Source organism: Mesocricetus auratus, unplaced genomic scaffold (assembly GCF_017639785.1).
Source record: "Mesocricetus auratus isolate SY011 unplaced genomic scaffold, BCM_Maur_2.0 Super-Scaffold_100027, whole genome shotgun sequence".
Taxonomy (NCBI): Eukaryota; Metazoa; Chordata; class Mammalia; order Rodentia; family Cricetidae; genus Mesocricetus; species Mesocricetus auratus.
The window spans coordinates 15,901,352-15,920,844 of record NW_024429208.1 but is presented as its reverse complement, the minus strand read 5'-3'; the positions used below and the strand labels follow the sequence as shown (position 1 = coordinate 15,920,844).

The following is a 19,493-nucleotide window of genomic DNA, read 5'->3' as shown; positions in this document are numbered from 1 at the left end:
TAAAGGAAGAGCGGGTGTAGACTTTTAAATAAAGAGATGTGTTAGAGGTCTTAAGGATGACCACTTCTAGGCTTTGGGGGTAAGAGCAAGTGTAGACAGATGAAGAAAGATATCTTAATGGGAAAAATAGTCAAAATAGCCCCAAATTAGTACAGTATATTACCCTACTAAGCATACAAAGAAGCAAGAACATTTGACCTAAGTTCGGGGAAAAAAATGTAGGCAGAATCAAAATGTTACTACAAAAATATATGCACTTTGCAGATGTTAAAGAGCGCATGAAGCAAAATAGCAACAATAAACACCCAAGCATCAAATTAAAGGAATAACCAGGCATATGTATCAACTGGAACTGGGAGACACCCTTCACCATCTCACCAAAAGCTGGTCAGGATGCAAAAGCTCAGAACATTTACAACTACTTAAATTGAAATGTGTAAAACCCTATACACAACTGCAGAATGCTCCTTATTTTAAAGTGTATGTGGAATGTATCCCCTGATAACACTGTATCTAAGAAAGCATGTTTTAGTAGGTTTCAAAACCCAGACATCTTACGGAACATGTTTACTCACGACAGTGGAATTAAACTAAATTAAAACATGGGAAGAGTAGCCTCATATATCTAGAAATGAAATAAGCAGATTCTAAACAAGCCCGGGGCAGAGAGAAAATGCAACATTTTAAATTCAGTGATAAGGCAAACACGGTCTGTCAGATTTAGAAGAAACAATGCAGGGGTTGGAGAGATTGCTTAGTGCTGCGTGCATGCATGGTAACCTGAGTTTGGATCCCTAGCACCCACGTAAAAGAGCATGAGGGCAGGCATCCGCAATGCCACTGGGAAGAGCAGAGACCGGCATGTCTCCAGAGCTTACTGGCCAGCTGCTCTGTCAATCAGTTTCAGGTTACTGAAAGACCCTGTGTCACAAAAGAAGGTAGAGAATGATAAAGGATGCCTTAGTGTCTTTCCTGTTGCTGTGATACTTAGGCAAAAAACACTTTAGGAGGAAAAGGGTTTATTTTGGCCCATAGTTGCAGAGGGATAGAAACCAACATGGCAGGGAAGACATGGCAACCGGAGGGGAACCCATGGTGGCAGGAGGAGGAAGTTGGCTGATCGCATTACATTTGTACACAGGAAGAGAAAGAAGAAGAAGGTCTACTGAGGGAGAACAGGAAGTGTGGCCAAGTTATAAAACCTCAAAAGCCCCACTCTCCAGTGACCTACTTTCTCCAGCAAAGCTCTACCTCCTAACATTCTCCAAACTTCCTAAACTTCACCGTGACCTAGGGACCTGGACCTATGGGAGACATTTCACATTCAAACCACAACAGGGGGCTTTGCCCTCTGTTTGACCTCTGGCTTCTAAGCACACACGCACATACACACATATAAATATGCATATACTCATACATACACATGCACCCCCCCCACACACATGCACAATTTAGGATCTGGAGATGTATCTTGGTGGTAGAGAGCTTGCCTAGCATGATCTCTAATTCTATAGAGATTCTCTTTCTCTCTCTGTCTCAAAGAATATATATATTTCAGACTGGGCTTCATATTCCCAAGAATGACTGAGACTAAAGATGACATTGGATTTTCTACATACTGCCTGCTGGGATTACAGCTGTGTGCCACCTATCACCCGAGTCACAGCCCCAAGCCTTAATACATTATATATGCATGTGTGTGTGTATATAAAGTACAAAATATAACCTTCATCTATACACACATATGTTTTTATATAGCCACATATACTTTTATATACACACGCACATACACATTGGGATGATTTGAAATAGGGTTTCTCTGTGTAGCTCTGGCTGTCCTATAACTCACTCTGTAGACCAGGCTGACCTGGAAGTCACAGAGATCGACTTGCCTCTGCCTCCTAAATACTGGGGTTAATGACATGCACCATCACCTCCTGGGTATATATTGCAGAACTCTCTAGTGGGGCCACACAGTTGGTTGATGCCTTTCTCATGGAACAGATATTACACTCCATAATTCGAAGCATTACCCCTATAAAATTCCAAATCCTTCACAGTGTCCCTAACTGGTGACAGAAAACACGTAGAATCATAGTCACCAAGAGCATCATGCCATCTATTTTATTTCACGTCAGGGGTACGTTTCTCTGATGTTTATTTGTATCTACTTCATGGGCTTCCTAAGACAGCTTGTTCTATTTATCATTGGTTCTTTGGCAGTGCCTAGCTAGCCTGGGACTTAGAAGGATTGCCAGATGTTTTTTGTGATAGTCAGAGAGTAAGTCATGTAAGCATCATAGACAGTGTAGACTAGTGGTTCCCAACCCCTCCTGATATTGCAACCCTTTAATACAGTTCCTCATGCTGTGGTGACCCTCCAACCACAAAACTAGTTTCATTGCTGCTTCCTAACTGTAATCTTGCTACTGTTATGAATCATAATGTAAATACCCGTGCTTTCTGATGGTCTTAGATGACCCCTGTGAAAGAGTCGTTCAACCCCCAAAGGGTTGTGATCCACAGATTGAGAACCGTTGACTTAAAGCATCTCTGTAGAGGTCACACCTAACTGCACAGGGAGCAGAGGTTGAATCCTCTTATGAGAGTAGAAGACAAGGATTGGGAGAGGCAGGTGTTGCCTAATGACTGGAAGTGTTCTGAGAAGTGAGTCCTGGGCTGATTTCATCTTGTGCAAACACCCTGACCTACACAGCTCACAGACCTGAGCTGTATCGGTCAATCACTTGACCTGGCTGCTGCATGCAGTTGAGAAACAAGGTAAACATGGGATGTGAGGCTGAGTCAGACTTAGCCTAGAATATGGTGTTAGAATAAATAATTTTTAAAAAGTTTGTGTAGAGCCGGGTGGTGGTGGCGCATGCCTTTAACCCAGCACTCAGGAAGCAGACACAGGTGAATATGAGTTTGAGGCTGGCCTAGTCTACAGAGCCCAGTACAGGATCCAAAGTTATAAAGAAACCCTGTCTCAAAAAAACAAAAGCAAAAACAAATAAACAAAAAAGCATGTATGGCAAGTTTACTCTAAGGACACATAGTAACTATGTGATAAATTCAACTTAGTATCAATGTTGCTACAAAGTATTGCCACTGTTAGTAATATGTGTAATATTCCTTGTGCCTAGCAGTTCAATAGAATTACTTGGGACAGCATTGCCATAGACAGCTGAGGAGAAATGTTTTTAATCAAGGAGTTACAATGGTCACCAGATGAAAACAACTAGCTGTAGGCCTCCAAGATGCTCATCCAGTAGCTGGGCAGTATGCATCTGTGACCCCAGCACTCAAGAGGTAGAGGTTCAAGGTAACCCTTGGCTACCTGGCATTTGAGGCCACCTTGGGCTACATTTGCTCCAGTTCCAATAAACAAATAGAGAGGTGGTGTTCATCAAGGCACATTGAGATGAATTCATTTCATGTTAGACACTGTCAGTTTTGAAGGATTTCTCTCACTTTCTTTTTGTATTCGTTCTACTTCCTGCTATTGCATCTTAACATAGTGTGTACAGGGTGTTACAGGAAATCTTAGTCTTACGAAAACGCTTAGATATTGTTCATTTGTTAACATTTTAAATGACTACTACATTACAATAACTGCCACTAATCAGTGATTAGAGAGATTATTTTTTAAATCTAAAAAGCTACTGAAACAATTTTATGTTTAAGGGCTGAGTATGTGTCTCAGTGGGGAGAGTGCTTGCCTAGATCTCACAAAACCATAGAATTCTATCCCCAGGACCCCATGAAGCAAGGGCGGTGGTGCACATCTGCAATCCCAGCACTGTGGAGGTGGAGGCACGACGTAGTGAGTTTGGGGCCAGCTTTGGCTACATAGGATCATGGATCAAAAGAAAGAAAATGCCATGCCAGCCAGTAGATGGCAGTGTGGCTTCATGCTTGAAGTGAAGCCTCTGGGGGTGGAGGGGAGGGGGAGACCATTTGTCTCCACTGCAATCTAGCACAATTAAGGCAAAATGACTTCATATTTCATGTAGAAAAATACATTCTAATAAACAAGCAGATAGGTTTTAACTGAGTTCCACGCAAGCATTTCTTCCTTGTTTGGAACCCGTTTTCCATCATCTTGGCTGTCTTGGCTTTACCCGAGGTTAAGAATGGCCGTTTCTATGTCTACTTTTCACCTTGTTCCGTGTCTAATTCAATTACCTGGCCATGAGTGCTTCAGTTTACAAACATCCAAATGCTTTACTGTTATTATGCCTTCTTATTAAACTATATTTACATTTTAAGAAACTGTGTGGATTATGACGTTATGTGCATATGTAATATGTGCCCAGGCACAGTCCCCCTACCCCCATACACTTCCATTTGACTCAGCTGCATAATACAATATATTAGAAAGTCTGACATGTCAAGGTTGGGTTGTAGCTCAAGTTGTAGTGGGCTAGCCCAGCATGCAAGAAGTCCTGGATTCCATTCCCAACACATAAAAAGGTGTGAGCGGACACATCTATAGAGGTAGGAAGAACAGAAGTTCAAGGCCCTTCTTGGCTACATAGTTGAAGTCCAGACCGTATCTCAAAGAATAAAGCAAACAAACAAAGGAAGGTTTTGATGGAAGTACCCCCTACTGGTCTCTCCTGGACTTCCTGCCTGCTGACACTTTGCCATCGGCTGTGGTGTGTGGCTTTGCTCTGAGCCTTCCACACAGCATCTCTTGGTAAGGCCAGCAGGGATGTCCAGATGACACATCCTAGGCCCATCTTCCTTGCTCCTAACAGCTTCCTCGCTGGTATTTCTTGGCTGTGGTAGTCTGTGCTTTCCCACATTCCCTCACCTCCCCTTTCCAGAAGGAACACTTCCTTTCTCTGCTGAGCTAAATGTTGAAGTTCCTTGGGTTCCAATCATCTCAGGCAGTTTTCATTCATTCCTCAAATCAACCCATTGCCTTAGTCCACTCGGGGGTTTGCATGGGAGTCTCCATTCTGGCCAATGCCAAAGACCCCAGACCAGGGCACTTGTCTTTGGACTAGTTTTCTTCTTTCTAGATTTACTTTTTTTCAGTCCCTGCTCCATATTTTCCTTCCCGGGGATGTGTGTGTGTGTGTGTGTGTGTGTGTGTGTGTGTGTGTGTGTGTGTGTGTGTGTAGCTTTTCAAAAGCAAACTCTCTTGTTAAATCACATCCAGGGTTTCCATGGCTCAATAAATACCAAAGCTTCAACGCTGTGTCCTGTGTAATCTGACCTCAGTTTGAGCATTCTTCCTCACCTAGTGGACTCCAGCCTCAGCAGGCTTCTTAATCAGTGTTTCCACACAGGAACTTGGCAACCAGCCTGAAGAGCGAGAGATACACCGTCCCCTCCGTCTGGTGTTCTCATGCAGCCCTGAACCCATTCATCCAAGCCCACTGCTTGTCCCTGAAAGCTCCTGCCTTGTCCTTGCTGGTGACACGGGGTCTTCCTTCTGTAACAGGCTCACATCTCGGTTCACATCTATGTCAGCGTTTTTTCCCAGCTCTGGCTGAGTGCAGTTTTGGGCGCTGCTGTTTTCTGCTTTGTGAGAAGCCACACGGTGCAGACTGACCACCTGGCTCTCTGTTTTATTCTGGCTTCCAGCAACATTCCAGGGACAGCCCAGGGTGGCATTCACTTATGGAGAACTGCAGGCAGCAAGTGCCTCAGGCACATCAAGGGCAGGGATGTTCATTTTTCTGATGTTTAACATCTCACTGGGAATTCATTTTTTAAGGCAAATAATGGCAAAAAAACTATTGTTCTTTTTAAATCATTCCTGTGCAAATGAACTTTTTAGAATACGAACTGTATTATAAGGAGTAGCTTAAAAATTTCTAAGATCAATGATTTTTTTTTCATAGAATGGGTACAGATTTTAAATTTTGTTTCGTTCTCGATGATGCCTAGCAACTGCAGCTAATATAAATTGGATAATGTGCTGGACCATTTTCATTGTCAGCTTGACTAGATTTAGAGTCGCCAAGGAAACAGCCACTGGGTGTGTTTATAAGGATGTTTCCAGGGAGGTGTGATGAGGAAGGAAGACCCACCTTCAATGTGGGCAGTACCATCCCACCGGCTGGCATCCTGGACTACATAAAGAGGAGAAGCCAGCATCAGCACCACTGTTGCTCTCTCTGACTCCTGATTCAATGTGCTCTGAGCCCCTTCACTGGCCTTCCGCACAGTGATGGACTGTGGCCCCCCTAATGGTGACTCAGAACAAACCCTTCCTGCTTTTAAGTTGCTTTTGTTGTGTATTTTTATCACAGCAATAATAGAAAGAACGGATACAGAAGACAAAAAGAGAATTGCCAATTCTGAGCATCATTTCATTAGGACATAGTTGACACATGGACATAGTTAAACCCATGTTTCTATAAATATTCTCAAATTCAATGAAAGGCATTTAAGATACTTGGATTAAAAAAAATCTTATCATTTTCCAGTAATTAAAGTGGCAGTCCTAATCAACCCCGCAGACCACAATTACTCCTAAAATATACCTGAGTTTCTGTGTCTAAATTTGAGCAGCCAGAGAGAACAGCAATGACTCACCACTTTTCAAGCTAAAACTGTCGTAAGTTGGGCCTCTATTCAAGCTCATTTTTCTAAGTCAACATCCATGGGTGGCTTTTCTCACTGATTGGAAAACTGTCTGTCCCCATAATGTGTATTGAACACCTCCATGGTACATGACTCAGAGACATGCTCATCTCCTCCTTTATGTGATTTGCTAGAGGAGATGGCGGAGCAAAGAGGGTCAGCCTGTGTGTGGAGAGTTATTCACCAAAAGAGAGACCCTGGCTGCATTTGAAGGATCCTGCTGGGCCTGGGATTACTCGCATAAATCTTCTCATTTCGTTTTTTCCCCTCTGTAGAAAATGAGGTACTTTAAAAGATAATTATGCCTTCATTTGGCTCAAAGAACAATTTCAAAAGCCTTCTGGTTTGATTTAGAGATGTCTTTATTCATCTTGCTTAGAAACTGGGAAGTGGAGGGGAAAAATTCTTTTTGGCTATCCAATAGAAATTACTGAAAAGTCTTTTTGTGTGTGTGTGTATGCAAGGTATGTGGAAGCCATTTAAGAAGTAAATGGGCAGCACCAGGTTGGGGTGGGGAGCCGTGGCACAAGCTGATAATGCATCACTCTGAAGGAGGAGCCCTGAGGGCCTTGAGTTGAAGGTCAACCTCAACTATGTAGAGAGTTCAAAGCTGGCCTCGCCTACATGAGACCCTGCCTTTAAACAAAACAAAACAAGACAAAACAAAACAAAACAAAATACAGAAGAGTGCAAAGATGCTTAAAATAAGGCAAGGATCGAGAACATCTACCGTGCCTACTTAATGTTTGAGGAGACCCACAATTTTCTCTAGAAGATTCTGATTAGAGATAGGTCACTCCCATTCAGTCAGTGACAGTATACTACATAAAGACCAAACCATGAGAGTAGACCTATATATTTCTGGCTTCTTTGGAGAAACTTGGAATATAAAATATTTGTGTTAAATAAAATTATTGATGTGACTTGGTTCATAAATATTATTTTGTGTTCTCATTAGCACGTGATTCACACACACACACACACACTCACACACACACACACACACACACTTTTTTGTTTTTGAGACAGGTTCTCTTATACCTAAAGAGAACCTTAAACTCTTGGTCTTCCTACCTCTATCTCCCAAATGCTGGGAATGCAAATGTATGCATCCATACCCTGGTCACCTAACATATTTGCTAGTATTTCTTTTTGTTTTTTGTCTTCCTTTCGGTACAACTATCTTCATATCTTACATAATTTCATTTATTTGCTCATGACTATAAATTTACACATTTAATGTCATTTCTTTAGACAACATAATGCCATTAGTAGAACATTGCAGTTTTGTTTTTTTATCCAGCATTTTACTTATATATGTGTTATAAACTGTATATGTCACGCTTTTATGTTACAAAGTTAGATGTATACATGATATTTTACAGTTTTCAAATGTTTTCCAGCAATACCTCTTATATTTTTCATCTATTCACTGTCCAGGCATTTTTTGGTTCTTTTCTTTTTTTCTTTCTTTTTCATTTTTTTTTTTTTGGTTTTTGGTTTTTCAAGACAGGGTTTCTCTGTGTAGCTTTGGAGCCTATCCTGGCACTCACTCTGTAGACCAGGCTGGCCTCAAACTCACAGAGATCCGCTTAACTCTGTCTCCCAAAAGCTGGGATTAAAGGCATGCACCACCAATTCCGGGCTATTTGTTTGTTTTTTTTTTTTTTAATTTTGTTTGTTTCTTTCATTCCTCTGGTTTCTATTGTTTGGTAGAAGTCTGGTGGCATTAAATTCGTAGGCTGTTTTTCTTTTCATTGTCCAAAACATTTTATCTTGATTTTTGCTAAACACAGGGTCTATTTTTAGAAGTTGAAAGCCAATTGAAAGACCCCCTCCCGACATAGCCCACCAGGAACTGTCTGAGTTCACGCTAAGGTCGAGGGCCCCTGGTGCCTCGAGGGCTTGACAAACAGGATATTAATGGTCGGCCATCCGAAACTGGGGAGTTAAAACTGGGGAGTTTCCCATCCACAATGTGCCCGAGATGAAAGCTAAGTCAGCCACCTGCGACTTCCTTGTATTCAAGCCAGGTGGCCCCAGTCTAACCTCTCACCTCATTAAATTTGACCAATGGAAATCCTGTGACCATGCATCCGCTTCTGTACCCACGCTTTTCGCTATATAAAGCATCCCCGTTCCCCATCTGGGCACGCTTGGTTCCCGAGACCAAGACGCCCGGGTACCCGTATGTGTGATCAATAAAACCTCTTGCTGATTGCATCCATACATGTGGCCTCGCTGATCCTTGGGGGGGTCTCTCAGATTGAAAGTATCCCAGGTACGGGGGTCTTTCATTTGGGGGCTCGTCCGGGATGAAGACCCCCGCCCAGGGACCACCGACCCACCACTGGGAGGTAAGCTGACTGTGCGGATCCGCTGTTTGTCTGGTGTCTTGTGTCCTCTAGTGTCTGCCCGCCCGATCGTATGTGTCTCTGAAACCGCGCCTGCGTCCGTAGTACTCAGCTGTGTACATCTGTAATTGGCGGTAGGGGGGGAACGACGGGTTCGTAACCCCCCCCCACTGAGGCTCCGGGAGACGTCCCAGGAGCGTCTGATTTTTGGCTCTCACGGGTCTATGCCCAGGCATTTTTCCGTCCTGTTTGGAGCCGTCCCTCAAGGAGAGGGATTTTCAGCCCTACTGAGGGAGGGAGAGAGGCAGGTTGCCCTCCCATCTGAGAATTTGCTTTCGGTTTTGCGCCGAAGCCGCGCCGCGCGACTTCTTTGTCTGTCTCTGTGTTTGTTTCTTGTAACTGGTATTTGTGTCTTCATCCTTTCGGAAGAAATGGGACAAGCAATTACCACCCCTTTGTCCCTCAGTCTCGAACACTGGAAAGAAATTCAGGAATATGCGCATAACCAATCCGCTGAAGTGCACAAAAAGAAATGGGTAGCTTTCTGTGCCTCCGAATGGCCCACCTTCGACGTCGGGTGGCCGCGGGATGGCACATTTAGCCTAGACATCATTAGGCAGGTAAAAGAAAAAGTCATGGACTCAGGGCCACATGGACACCCTGACCAGGTGACATCATCACCTGGGAAGCTCTGGTTCAGAAACCGCCTGCATGGGTCAAGCCGTTTCTCTCTGGAGTGGTCTCTCTCTCCCCCAAGTCTGCCAAACCATCCGCACCCTCTCTCCCCCCTCCCCTGACCCCACTCCCCGCCCCTACCCACTCCCGATCCGCCCTATACCCAGCTCTTGTGCAAGCCTCTCCTAAGGCGCCCCCCCTCCCCAAACCTAAGGTCCTGCCTGCAGGGGAAGAGACTCTGCTTATGGATCTCCTGTCTGAGCCGCCTCCATATCAAGAGGCACCCCACGAGGCGGCTAATGAGGCAGAGGCCATGCCTGCCGAACGCCCTGCTGCGACTGATGAGGCAGCCCCCTCACCTATGGCAAGCCGCCTCAGGGGGCGACGAGAACAGGCCCCTGCGGACTCCACCGCCCTGCCTCTGCGTACCGGCCCGGACGGCCAGCTGCAGTACTGGCCGTTCTCCGCCTCCGATCTCTATAATTGGAAAAACAATAATCCTCCTTTTTCTAAAGATCCCTTGCAATTGATCTCCCTTTTAGAATCAGTCCTAGTGACTCATCAACCCACCTGGGACGATTGCCAACAGCTTTTACAGGTGCTACTGACCACTGAGGAGAAGCAGCGGGTCCTCCTCGAGGCGGGGAAGAATGTGAGGGGAGCGGACGGACAGCCTACCCAGCTCCCTAATGAGATCGATGCGGCCTTTCCCTTAACCAGGCCGGAATGGGATTTTGCTACTGAGGCAGGTAGGACCCATCTTCGTCTCTACCGCCAGTTGCTCATAGCAGGTCTCCGGGGGGCAGCTCGGCGCCCCACCAATTTGGCTCAGGTAAAACAGGTTTTGCAGCGAGCAGAGGAAACGCCCGCCGCGTTCCTCGAGAGATTGAAGGAGGCATACCGCATGTATACGCCTTACGATCCGGAGGACCCAGGACAAGCCACTGGTCTTGCCATGGCGTTTATCTGGCAGTCCGCCCCAGATATCCGTAATAAGTTACAGAGGCTGGACAATTTACAGGGGTATACGGTCCCTGATTTGCTAAAGGAGGCAGAGAAGGTATTCAATAATAGAGAGAGCCAGGAAGAGAGAGAAGAGCGTTGGAGAAGAGAAAACATTGAGAGGGAGGAAAGGCAGCGAAAGGAGATGGAAGAGAGAGAAAATGCCAGGGATAAAAGGAGACAGAGGGAGCTTTCACGGTTGATGGCCACTGTAGTGTCAGGACAGAGACAGCGGCAGGATAGACAAGGAGGAGATCGAAGAGGACCCAGGGTAGATAAAGATCAGTGTGCCTACTGCAAAGAACGGGGACATTGGGCTCGGGAGTGCCCAAAGAAGCAAAATTGGAACAGAAATACAAGACCCCAGGCCTCAACTTCTCTCCTAAACCTAGAAGACTAGGGGAGTCGAGGCCAGGAGCCCCCCCCCGAGCCGCGGCTAACCCTACACGTTGGGGGGCACCCCGTCACCTTCCTGGTGGATACAGGGGCACAGCACTCCGTTTTGACCAGGTCTCCTGGCACGTTGAGCGGCCGCACGGCCTGGGTCCAGGGAGCCACAGGAGGGAAGACCTACCGCTGGACCACCGACCGGCAAGTGCAACTAGCGACTGGCAAGGTAACCCACTCCTTCCTCCATGTCCCAGACTGTCCATACCCATTACTGGGTAGGGACTTATTAACTAAACTAAAGGCTCAGATACATTTTGAAAAGACTGGGGTCAGCATCACTGACCCGTCGGGAAAGCCGTTGCATGAAGATGAATATAGACTACATGAACGAAGCAAAAAGGCCCCAACCGATATGGAGGGATGGCTACTCAAGTACCCCCAAGCATGGGCAGAGACCGGGGGCATGGGTCTCGCCGATAGCCAGCCACCCATAATTGTGTCCCTGAAAGCGAACGCCATCCCAATCGCCGTAAAGCAGTACCCAATGTCCAAGGAAGCCAGAGAAGGCATAGCTCCTCACATCAATAGACTGTTGGATCAAGGGATCCTCGTACCCTGTAAGTCCCCCTGGAACACCCCTCTATTACCTGTCAGAAAACCAGGAACGGGGGACTACAGACCAGTCCAGGACCTCCGAGAGGTTAATAAACGGGTTGAAGATCTACACCCCACAGTGCCCAACCCCTACAACCTCCTTAGTGGGCTATCGCCTACCCACGTCTGGTATACGGTCCTGGACCTCAAGGATGCCTTCTTTTGCTTGAGGCTACACCCCAACAGCCAGTTGTTATTTGCCTTTGAATGGAGAGACCCAGCTCGGGGAATCTCCGGTCAGCTGACCTGGACAAGGCTACCCCAAGGGTTTAAGAACAGCCCCACTCTCTTTGACGAGGCACTGCACCGGGATCTAGCCGTTTTTCGGGTCCAGCACCCCTCTCTGATTCTGCTCCAGTACGTAGATGATTTGCTGCTGGCGGCTACGTCAGAGGAAGACTGTCGCCGGGGTACCGAGACCCTACTCCAGGTCTTGGGGAGTCTGGGGTACCGGGCGTCGGCCAAAAAAGCCCAGCTCTGTTTAAAACAAGTGACCTATCTGGGCTACAAAATAAGGGAGGGGCAGAGGTGGCTAACTGAGGCCAGAAAGCGAACCATTCTGAACATTCCCGCCCCAAGAACCCCCCGTCAATTACGGGAATTCCTGGGGACCGCAGGGTTCTGCCGCCTCTGGATCCCGGGTTTCGCTGAGTTGGCCGCTCCCCTCTATCCCCTCACGCGGACCGGTATCCCCTATAACTGGGGAACGGACCAGCAGCAGGCCTTTGAGAATATCAAACAGGCCCTCCTACACTCCCCGGCCCTGGGACTGCCCGACTTGCTGAAGCCCTTCGAGTTATACGTTGACGAAAGACAGGGCTACGCGAAGGGGGTGTTAACCCAGAAGCTGGGACCATGGAGGAGGCCGGTGGCCTATTTATCCAAGAAACTGGACTCAGTGGCCGCAGGATGGCCACCCTGCCTCCGGATGGTAGCGGCGATAGCAATTCTGGTTAAAGATTCTGGCAAACTGACTATGGGTCAACCCCTTACCATTCTGGCCCCGCATGCTGTTGAAGCAATCATCCGGCAACCTCCGGACAGATGGCTCACCAATGCGAGAATGACTCATTACCAAACCTTACTATTAGATACCGACCGAATCCGGTATGGGGCCCCGGTGGCCTTAAATCCGGCCACCCTCCTACCTCTCCCTGGCACCCCCGAACACCATGACTGTCAGCAGATTCTGGCCGAGGTACATGGCACTCGCCCAGACCTCTCAGACTTGCCCCTCCCCAACCCTGAACACGTCTGGTACACGGACGGGAGCAGCTTCGTGGAGCACGGAGAGCGGCGGGCCGGAGCGGCGGTGACCACGGAAGATCAGGTAATATGGTCCCAAGCTCTACCTGCAGGAACCTCCGCTCAGAAAGCGGAGCTCGTAGCTCTGACCCAGGCTCTAAGACTGGCGGAGGGAAGGAGATTGACGGTGTATACCGACAGCAGATATGCCTTCGCCACGGCCCACATCCATGGCGAAATATACAGAAGGAGAGGTTTACTTACTTCGGAGGGAAAAGAGATTAAAAATAAAAAAGAAATACTAGCCTTGCTACAGGCCATCCATCTGCCGCGAGCTCTCAGTATCATCCATTGCCCGGGGCACCAGAAAGGGGACACTCCAGTTGCAAGAGGCAACAGGATGGCTGACTGGGCAGCGAGGGCGGCCGCCACCGAGGGAAAACGGGTCGAAGTCCTATCGGTTGACTCTAGACCTCATCATGATGACTCCCGATGGGAATACACGGAACAAGATGTCAAGGCTCTGCGCTCCCTGGGAGCACGGGAAGATCTAAAAACTGGGAAATGGATGTACCAAGGAAAGGTAGTGTTGCCCTACGAAATGGGCCGCCATTTGATCTCCTGGCTGCATCGCCTCACGCATCTCAGCTACCAGAAAATGAAAAAGCTTCTGGAACGGGAGGAAGAGGTCTACTTCTTTCTACAGAAGAACGATCTTCTCAAAGAAATCACCGAACGTTGTGACGCCTGCGCCAGGGTGAATGCTTCTAAAATCAAGCTGCCTCCGGGTATAAGAACCAGAGGTCACAGGCCCGGCACTCACTGGGAAGTAGACTTTACTGAAATAAAACCGGGCAAGTATGGATATAAATATCTACTGGTTTTTGTAGATACCTTTTCAGGATGGCCGGAGGCATTCCCGACAAGACACGAGACTGCCGCTGTGGTGGCCAAGAAGCTATTGGAAGAAATCTTCCCCCGATATGGGATGCCTCAGGTAGTAGGGTCAGATAATGGTCCCGCCTTCATCTCCCAGGTAAGCAGAACAGTGGCCACCTTGTTGGGGATTGATTGGAAACTACATTGTGCATACAGACCCCAGAGCTCAGGACAGGTAGAGAGAATGAACAGAACGATTAAGGAGACCTTAACCAAATTAACGCTTGCAACTGGCACTAGAGACTGGGTCCTCCTGCTACCACTTGCCCTGTATCGGGCTAGGAACACGCCCGGACCACATGGGTTAACCCCATTTGAGATCCTGTTTGGGGCCCCGGTGCCTATTGTTAATTTCTTAGGCCCCGATGTTTCTGACTATGCTAATACCCCTTCTCTACAAGCCCATCTACAGTCCCTCCAGCTGGTCCAGAAGGAGGTGTGGGAACCTCTAGCCCAGGCGTACCGGGACCAAAGAGACAATCCGGTCGTGCCCCATCCGTATCAGATCGGAGACGCTGTCTGGGTCAGACGCCATCAGACCAAAAACCTCGAACCTCGCTGGAAGGGACCATATTTGGTTCTGTTGACCACCCCTACCTCGGTAAAGGTTGACGGGATTGCTGCTTGGATCCACGCGAGCCACGTCAAGCCAGTCCGATCAAACGACCCTCAGCCACAAGGAACATGGACAGCCCATCGCACCCAGAACCCTCTAAAGATAAGACTCTCCCGAGTTGTTTAATTATTTTACTGTACTTTGTGCGAGTAGAGGGAAGCCCTCACACCCCGCAGCTCTTAACTTGGCAGGTGTTCTCCCAGACGGGGGAGATGGTCTGGTCTCTCTCAGGCTACCACGCGCCGGGTACCTGGTGGCCCGCCCTCACTCCCGACTTCTGCCACCTGGCCGCCGGGCTGGAGACCTGGGATATCTCCACAGTCGGGGCCCATGAGATGACTCAAAATATACAGTCTCCCCTGCCACCCCTAGGAAAGACCTGGCCACAAGGGTGCCGCAATCCTAGAGCTAGATGTCTCCTGGCACAAATGGACTTCTACGTCTGTCCTCAACAAAGACAGTCTCGAGCCTTAAGATGTGGGGGATACGAGAGTTATTTCTGCGCCAATTGGGGTTGTGAGACGACGGGGGATGCCTACTGGAAACCCAGATCATCCTGGGACCTGATTGAGATACACCGTAATTATTCACGGTCCCCTCTGGGCCGCTTTGATTGTGATTATGGCCCTGGTAGATGGGGCTCTTGGTCCTGCAATTCAGCTACCTGTCTCCCCCTCAACATTACCTTCACCCAAAAAGGCAAACAGGACTATACTCAGTGGTTAAAAGGAAAAACCTGGGGACTGAGATGGCACATGCCATGGGAAGATAGAGGCGTTATCCTCAAAATCCGTTTAACCGCCCAAACTAGTTCGGCCCCTATCGGGCCAAACCCCGTGCTGGCGGACCAACGGCATCCCTCCGACCCATCCGCCCCTAAGCCAGAACGCCTTCCCTCACTGAACGCCACCAATTCGCCCCCCACCAGCACCACTGAGGCTGCCCAACCCGGCACGGGGGACCGGCTTATAGGCCTTATCCAAGGGGCCTACCTAGCCCTAAATGGGACTCAACCTGACAAGACTCAGGATTGCTGGCTCTGCTTGATGTCAAGCCCTCCCTACTATGAGGGCACTGCAGTGGTCGGGAACTATTCCAACCACACTTCCCCACCGCCTACGTGTACCGAGGGATCCTCACACCGATTGACCCTAACTGAAGTCTCAGGACAGGGTACATGTCTAGGGAAAATTCCTCCCTCTCATACCCCCCTCTGCAACTCTACCCAGACCTTGGGCCCAGGAGCATACTATTTGGCCGCCCCTAATGGTACTTACTGGGCGTGCAGCACAGGTCTGACTCCCTGTGTATCTACCGCCGTTATGAGCATGTCCCGGGACTACTGTGTCCTAGTCCAGCTATGGCCGAGAATTACTTATCATACCTCAGAATATTTTGTCAGCCAGTTCGAAGAAAGATCCCAACTTCGAATTAGGAGGGAGCCGGTCATGTTAACGCTGGCCCTCATATTGGGGGTTGGGGGAATAGCGGCCGGGATAGGCACTGGTGCTAAGGCTCTCTCAGAAACCACCCAGTACCACCAACTGCAGACAGCCATGCAGTCGGACATTAGAATCCTTGAGGAATCGGTAACGGCCCTCGAGAAGTCACTCAAGTCTCTGTCTGAAGTAGTCTTGCAGAATAGGAGAGGTCTGGACCTATTGTTCCTTAAGGAAGGGGGATTATGCGTAGCTCTAAAGGAAGAATGTTGCTTTTACACCGACCACACTGGAATCGTGAGAGACAACATGGCCAAGCTGAGGCAGAGATTAGATCGGAGGCAGAAATTCTTAGATGCCCAACAGGGTTGGTTTGAGGGCTGGTTCAATAGGTCACCCTGGTCTACTACCCTAATTTCTGCCATAACAGGGCCCATAATGGTTCTCATTCTCATTCTGATATTGGGGCCCTGCCTTCTTAACCGTTTAACCCAGTTCGTGAAGGATAGGTTCTCTGTCATACATGCAATGGTTTTAACACAACAGTATCAACAACTTAAACAGATGGATCCAGGGTTGACTAAACCACTTGAATGAAGGATTCCATTCAGTCACAAGAGAAATGGGGGAATGAAAGACCCCCTCCCGACATAGCCCACCAGGAACTGTCTGAGTTCACGCTAAGGTCGAGGGCCCCTGGCGCCTCGAGGGCTTGACAAACAGGATATTAATGGTCGGCCATCCGAAACTGGGGAGTTAAAACTGGGGAGTTTCCCATCCACAATGTGCCCGAGATGAAAGCTAAGTCAGCCACCTGCGACTTCCTTGTATTCAAGCCAGGTGGCCCTAGTCTAACCTCTCGCCTCATTAAATTTGACCAATGGAAATCCTGTGACCATGCATCCGCTTCTGTACCCACGCTTTTCGCTATATAAAGCATCCCCGTTCCCCATCTGGGCGCGCTTGGTTCCCGAGACCAAGACGCCCGGGTACCCGTATGTGTGATCAATAAAACCTCTTGCTGATTGCATCCATACGTGTGGCCTCGCTGATCCTTGGGGGGGTCTCTCAGATTGAAAGTATCCCAGGTACGGGGGTCTTTCACCAATAATCACATTCTAATTTACTTAGTGACCAAGGAAAATTGATGTTCATTCTTCTTTTGTAGTGGTTCTTAATTTTGTTTACTTCGTCCTGATATAGAATTTTCTCTTTATTACACTGCCTCGTCTTCCTGAGGTCCTGAGATTAATTCCCAGCACCCACATATGGGCTCACAACTGTCTATTACTGTAGACCTACAGGATCCAGTGCCCTCTTCTGGCGTGCAGATACACATGCAGACAAAACATCCATATACATAAAATAAATATATTTAAAACTTTGTACCTATTTTCAGTTCCCCACAATTTCAAAGACTGTGTTAAAATTTTTTGGCGTGAATCTTCATGTCTTTCTGGTATATATGCTGAAGTGAGATTATTGAATCAGAGGACTTATGAGTACTGAGACCCTGCTCAGTACTTGATGGGCAGGTCACACCAACGTTCCCCTGGTACACCCTCAAAGGCACTATCCATTTTATTCTTGAGTGACTTCCTACCCAAAGTTGTCACTCTGTGAAGTCCAGAAAAAAAATAACAGCTTTTCCTCCTAATGTCTCACAGATAAGTTACCAAGATGATGACACATTTGGGACACTGACTAGTCTTAAGAAAGGATGATCAGACCCCTTCTTAGGAAAAGCCATAATGGTGCATTATTCGGTGGACATTTATAGAATGTGGTTCACGGTGAGGTTGAAGAGAGCAGGCTTCAGCTGGACCGAGGGACGACTTACAGCGTCTGAAGCATGGCACAGTCATGTCTGGGGCTGGCTGGTGCTAACAAGGCTGTTTTTGAAGCAAGAAGACTGTGAGTTTGGAAGCTGACAGTGAAGATCCCCGTGTCTCCTTGTGCACCCTGTGGGGAGGAAAATTCCTTCTCCATCATAGTCAGCAGCTAAGTACCGCAACGGTCCCTTTTGGTTGCTTTGTTGTTGTGAAGACAGTAGGTTGAGGCCTTGTGTATACTGTGTATTCAGTAGGGCTGACCCTCTCTTGTCTCCTCAGCAGCACGCAGTGCAATTCTGTCCTGAGGCAGGGCCTCTCTTACTGTGTCTGATACTGCACTGCAGAACTCCAGGTTAGCTGACCTATGAGCTTCTGGGTGGTTCTTCTATTTTGCACCCCCATCTCACTGTAGCATGCTGGGACCACAGATGTGCCCGGCTATGGCCTACATTTTCATATGGGCTCTGGGGGTCAAACTCAGGTTATCCGACTGGTATGGCGAATGCTTTTCCTACCCGAGCCATCTCTCTGATCCTCATATAACAATTTGCAGTAGTGTATATGAATTATGCAAAATAGTGGTCTCATTGCCATGCCACATAAAGATAGGTAAAGGTCGTTTGATTGTATTTACTCCTTTATCTCCAAAAGTATATTAATTATTAACAGCAGTGTTCAGCTATTTAAGGTAATGATCTCCTTCTCTAGCTCCATAAAGCCTTTAATAAACACAGTTGTTTAACTAATTCCCTTTTTACTGTGATGCATCTTAAAATTTCAGCAAAGAATATCAGGTTATTTTGCATCTATCTGGTATGCAGAGAGGGTATTTAAATTTGAGATGTTTCATTATGCATTTAGTTAACATGATTAAGTGACTGTCAGATGCAACCTTGAATGTCATGCCTGCGGAAATCCCTGATCTCTCTCGGTCCCTTCTATTGTAATCTCATGGCTTTCATCAGCCCTGAAATGGGAGATGAGAGAAAAAGGCATCTAAGGCTGTGTATTGTATTTTTGTTAAAAATATTATTACTATCAGACTTTATTATTTTTGTTTCAAAAGAGATCTTTGGTATGATATTTTGAGTTTAAAATCTAGTAATTTCACTATTGACTAAGAACATTCTGGGTTCTGAGTAACACGCTGTGTTGAGAGTTGGGCAAACCTGCTTATGGTTTGGAGCCAGCTGGTATAGAGGGCACACATGAAATGTTCTATGAATGACATGGGACCATTGATCTGACATCACACATAAACAGAGATGATGACAATCACTGTTCCTTAAATGCATGCTTCTAGGCTATTCTGCTGAGTTCTGCCAGCTCTTCCTGGGCTTGCTTCCTGTGTACCCTCTTTGATAACAGTGCGGTGTGATTTGTGTTGTGGATAACAGCTAGCTGACTTGACTTGCATTGCAACCAAGTCAGTAGCTGCAGGGTCTGCGGGGCAGCTCCAAGAGGCAGATGAACAAAGCTTAGAGGAAGCATCTTGGAATGATGAGGGCTACCCCATGAAGACTGTCTGCAGGTACACAGCAGGATGCGTGTTGGGGAAGATGGGATGTGCCTCAAACTGGGCTCTGTTACTAAGAACGGAAAGCTTCATAGACAGATGTTATTTGATATTCAGAAATCATACTTATATTAGAGACAGAGTCTCACGTTGCAGAATTGTCTGACTTGGAACTCACTCTGCAGACAAGGCTGACCTCAAACTCAACAAAATCCACCTGCCTCTACC

General features: G+C 47.4%; 2 protein-coding genes across 2 annotated transcripts in view; both read left to right on the top strand.

Annotated features, from left to right (window-relative positions):
• The window catches only part of Ank3 (ankyrin 3), a 561,730-nt gene that overhangs the window by 39,666 nt on the left and 502,571 nt on the right, over positions 1–19,493 (top strand). The gene's annotated exons all lie outside the window — the stretch shown is intronic.
• LOC121134395 lies at positions 9,992–14,604 on the top strand. The gene is given in 1 exon segment (XM_040732588.1): positions 9,992–14,604. A coding segment is annotated over 1 exon segment (4,611 nt). The 5' UTR covers positions 9,992–9,993.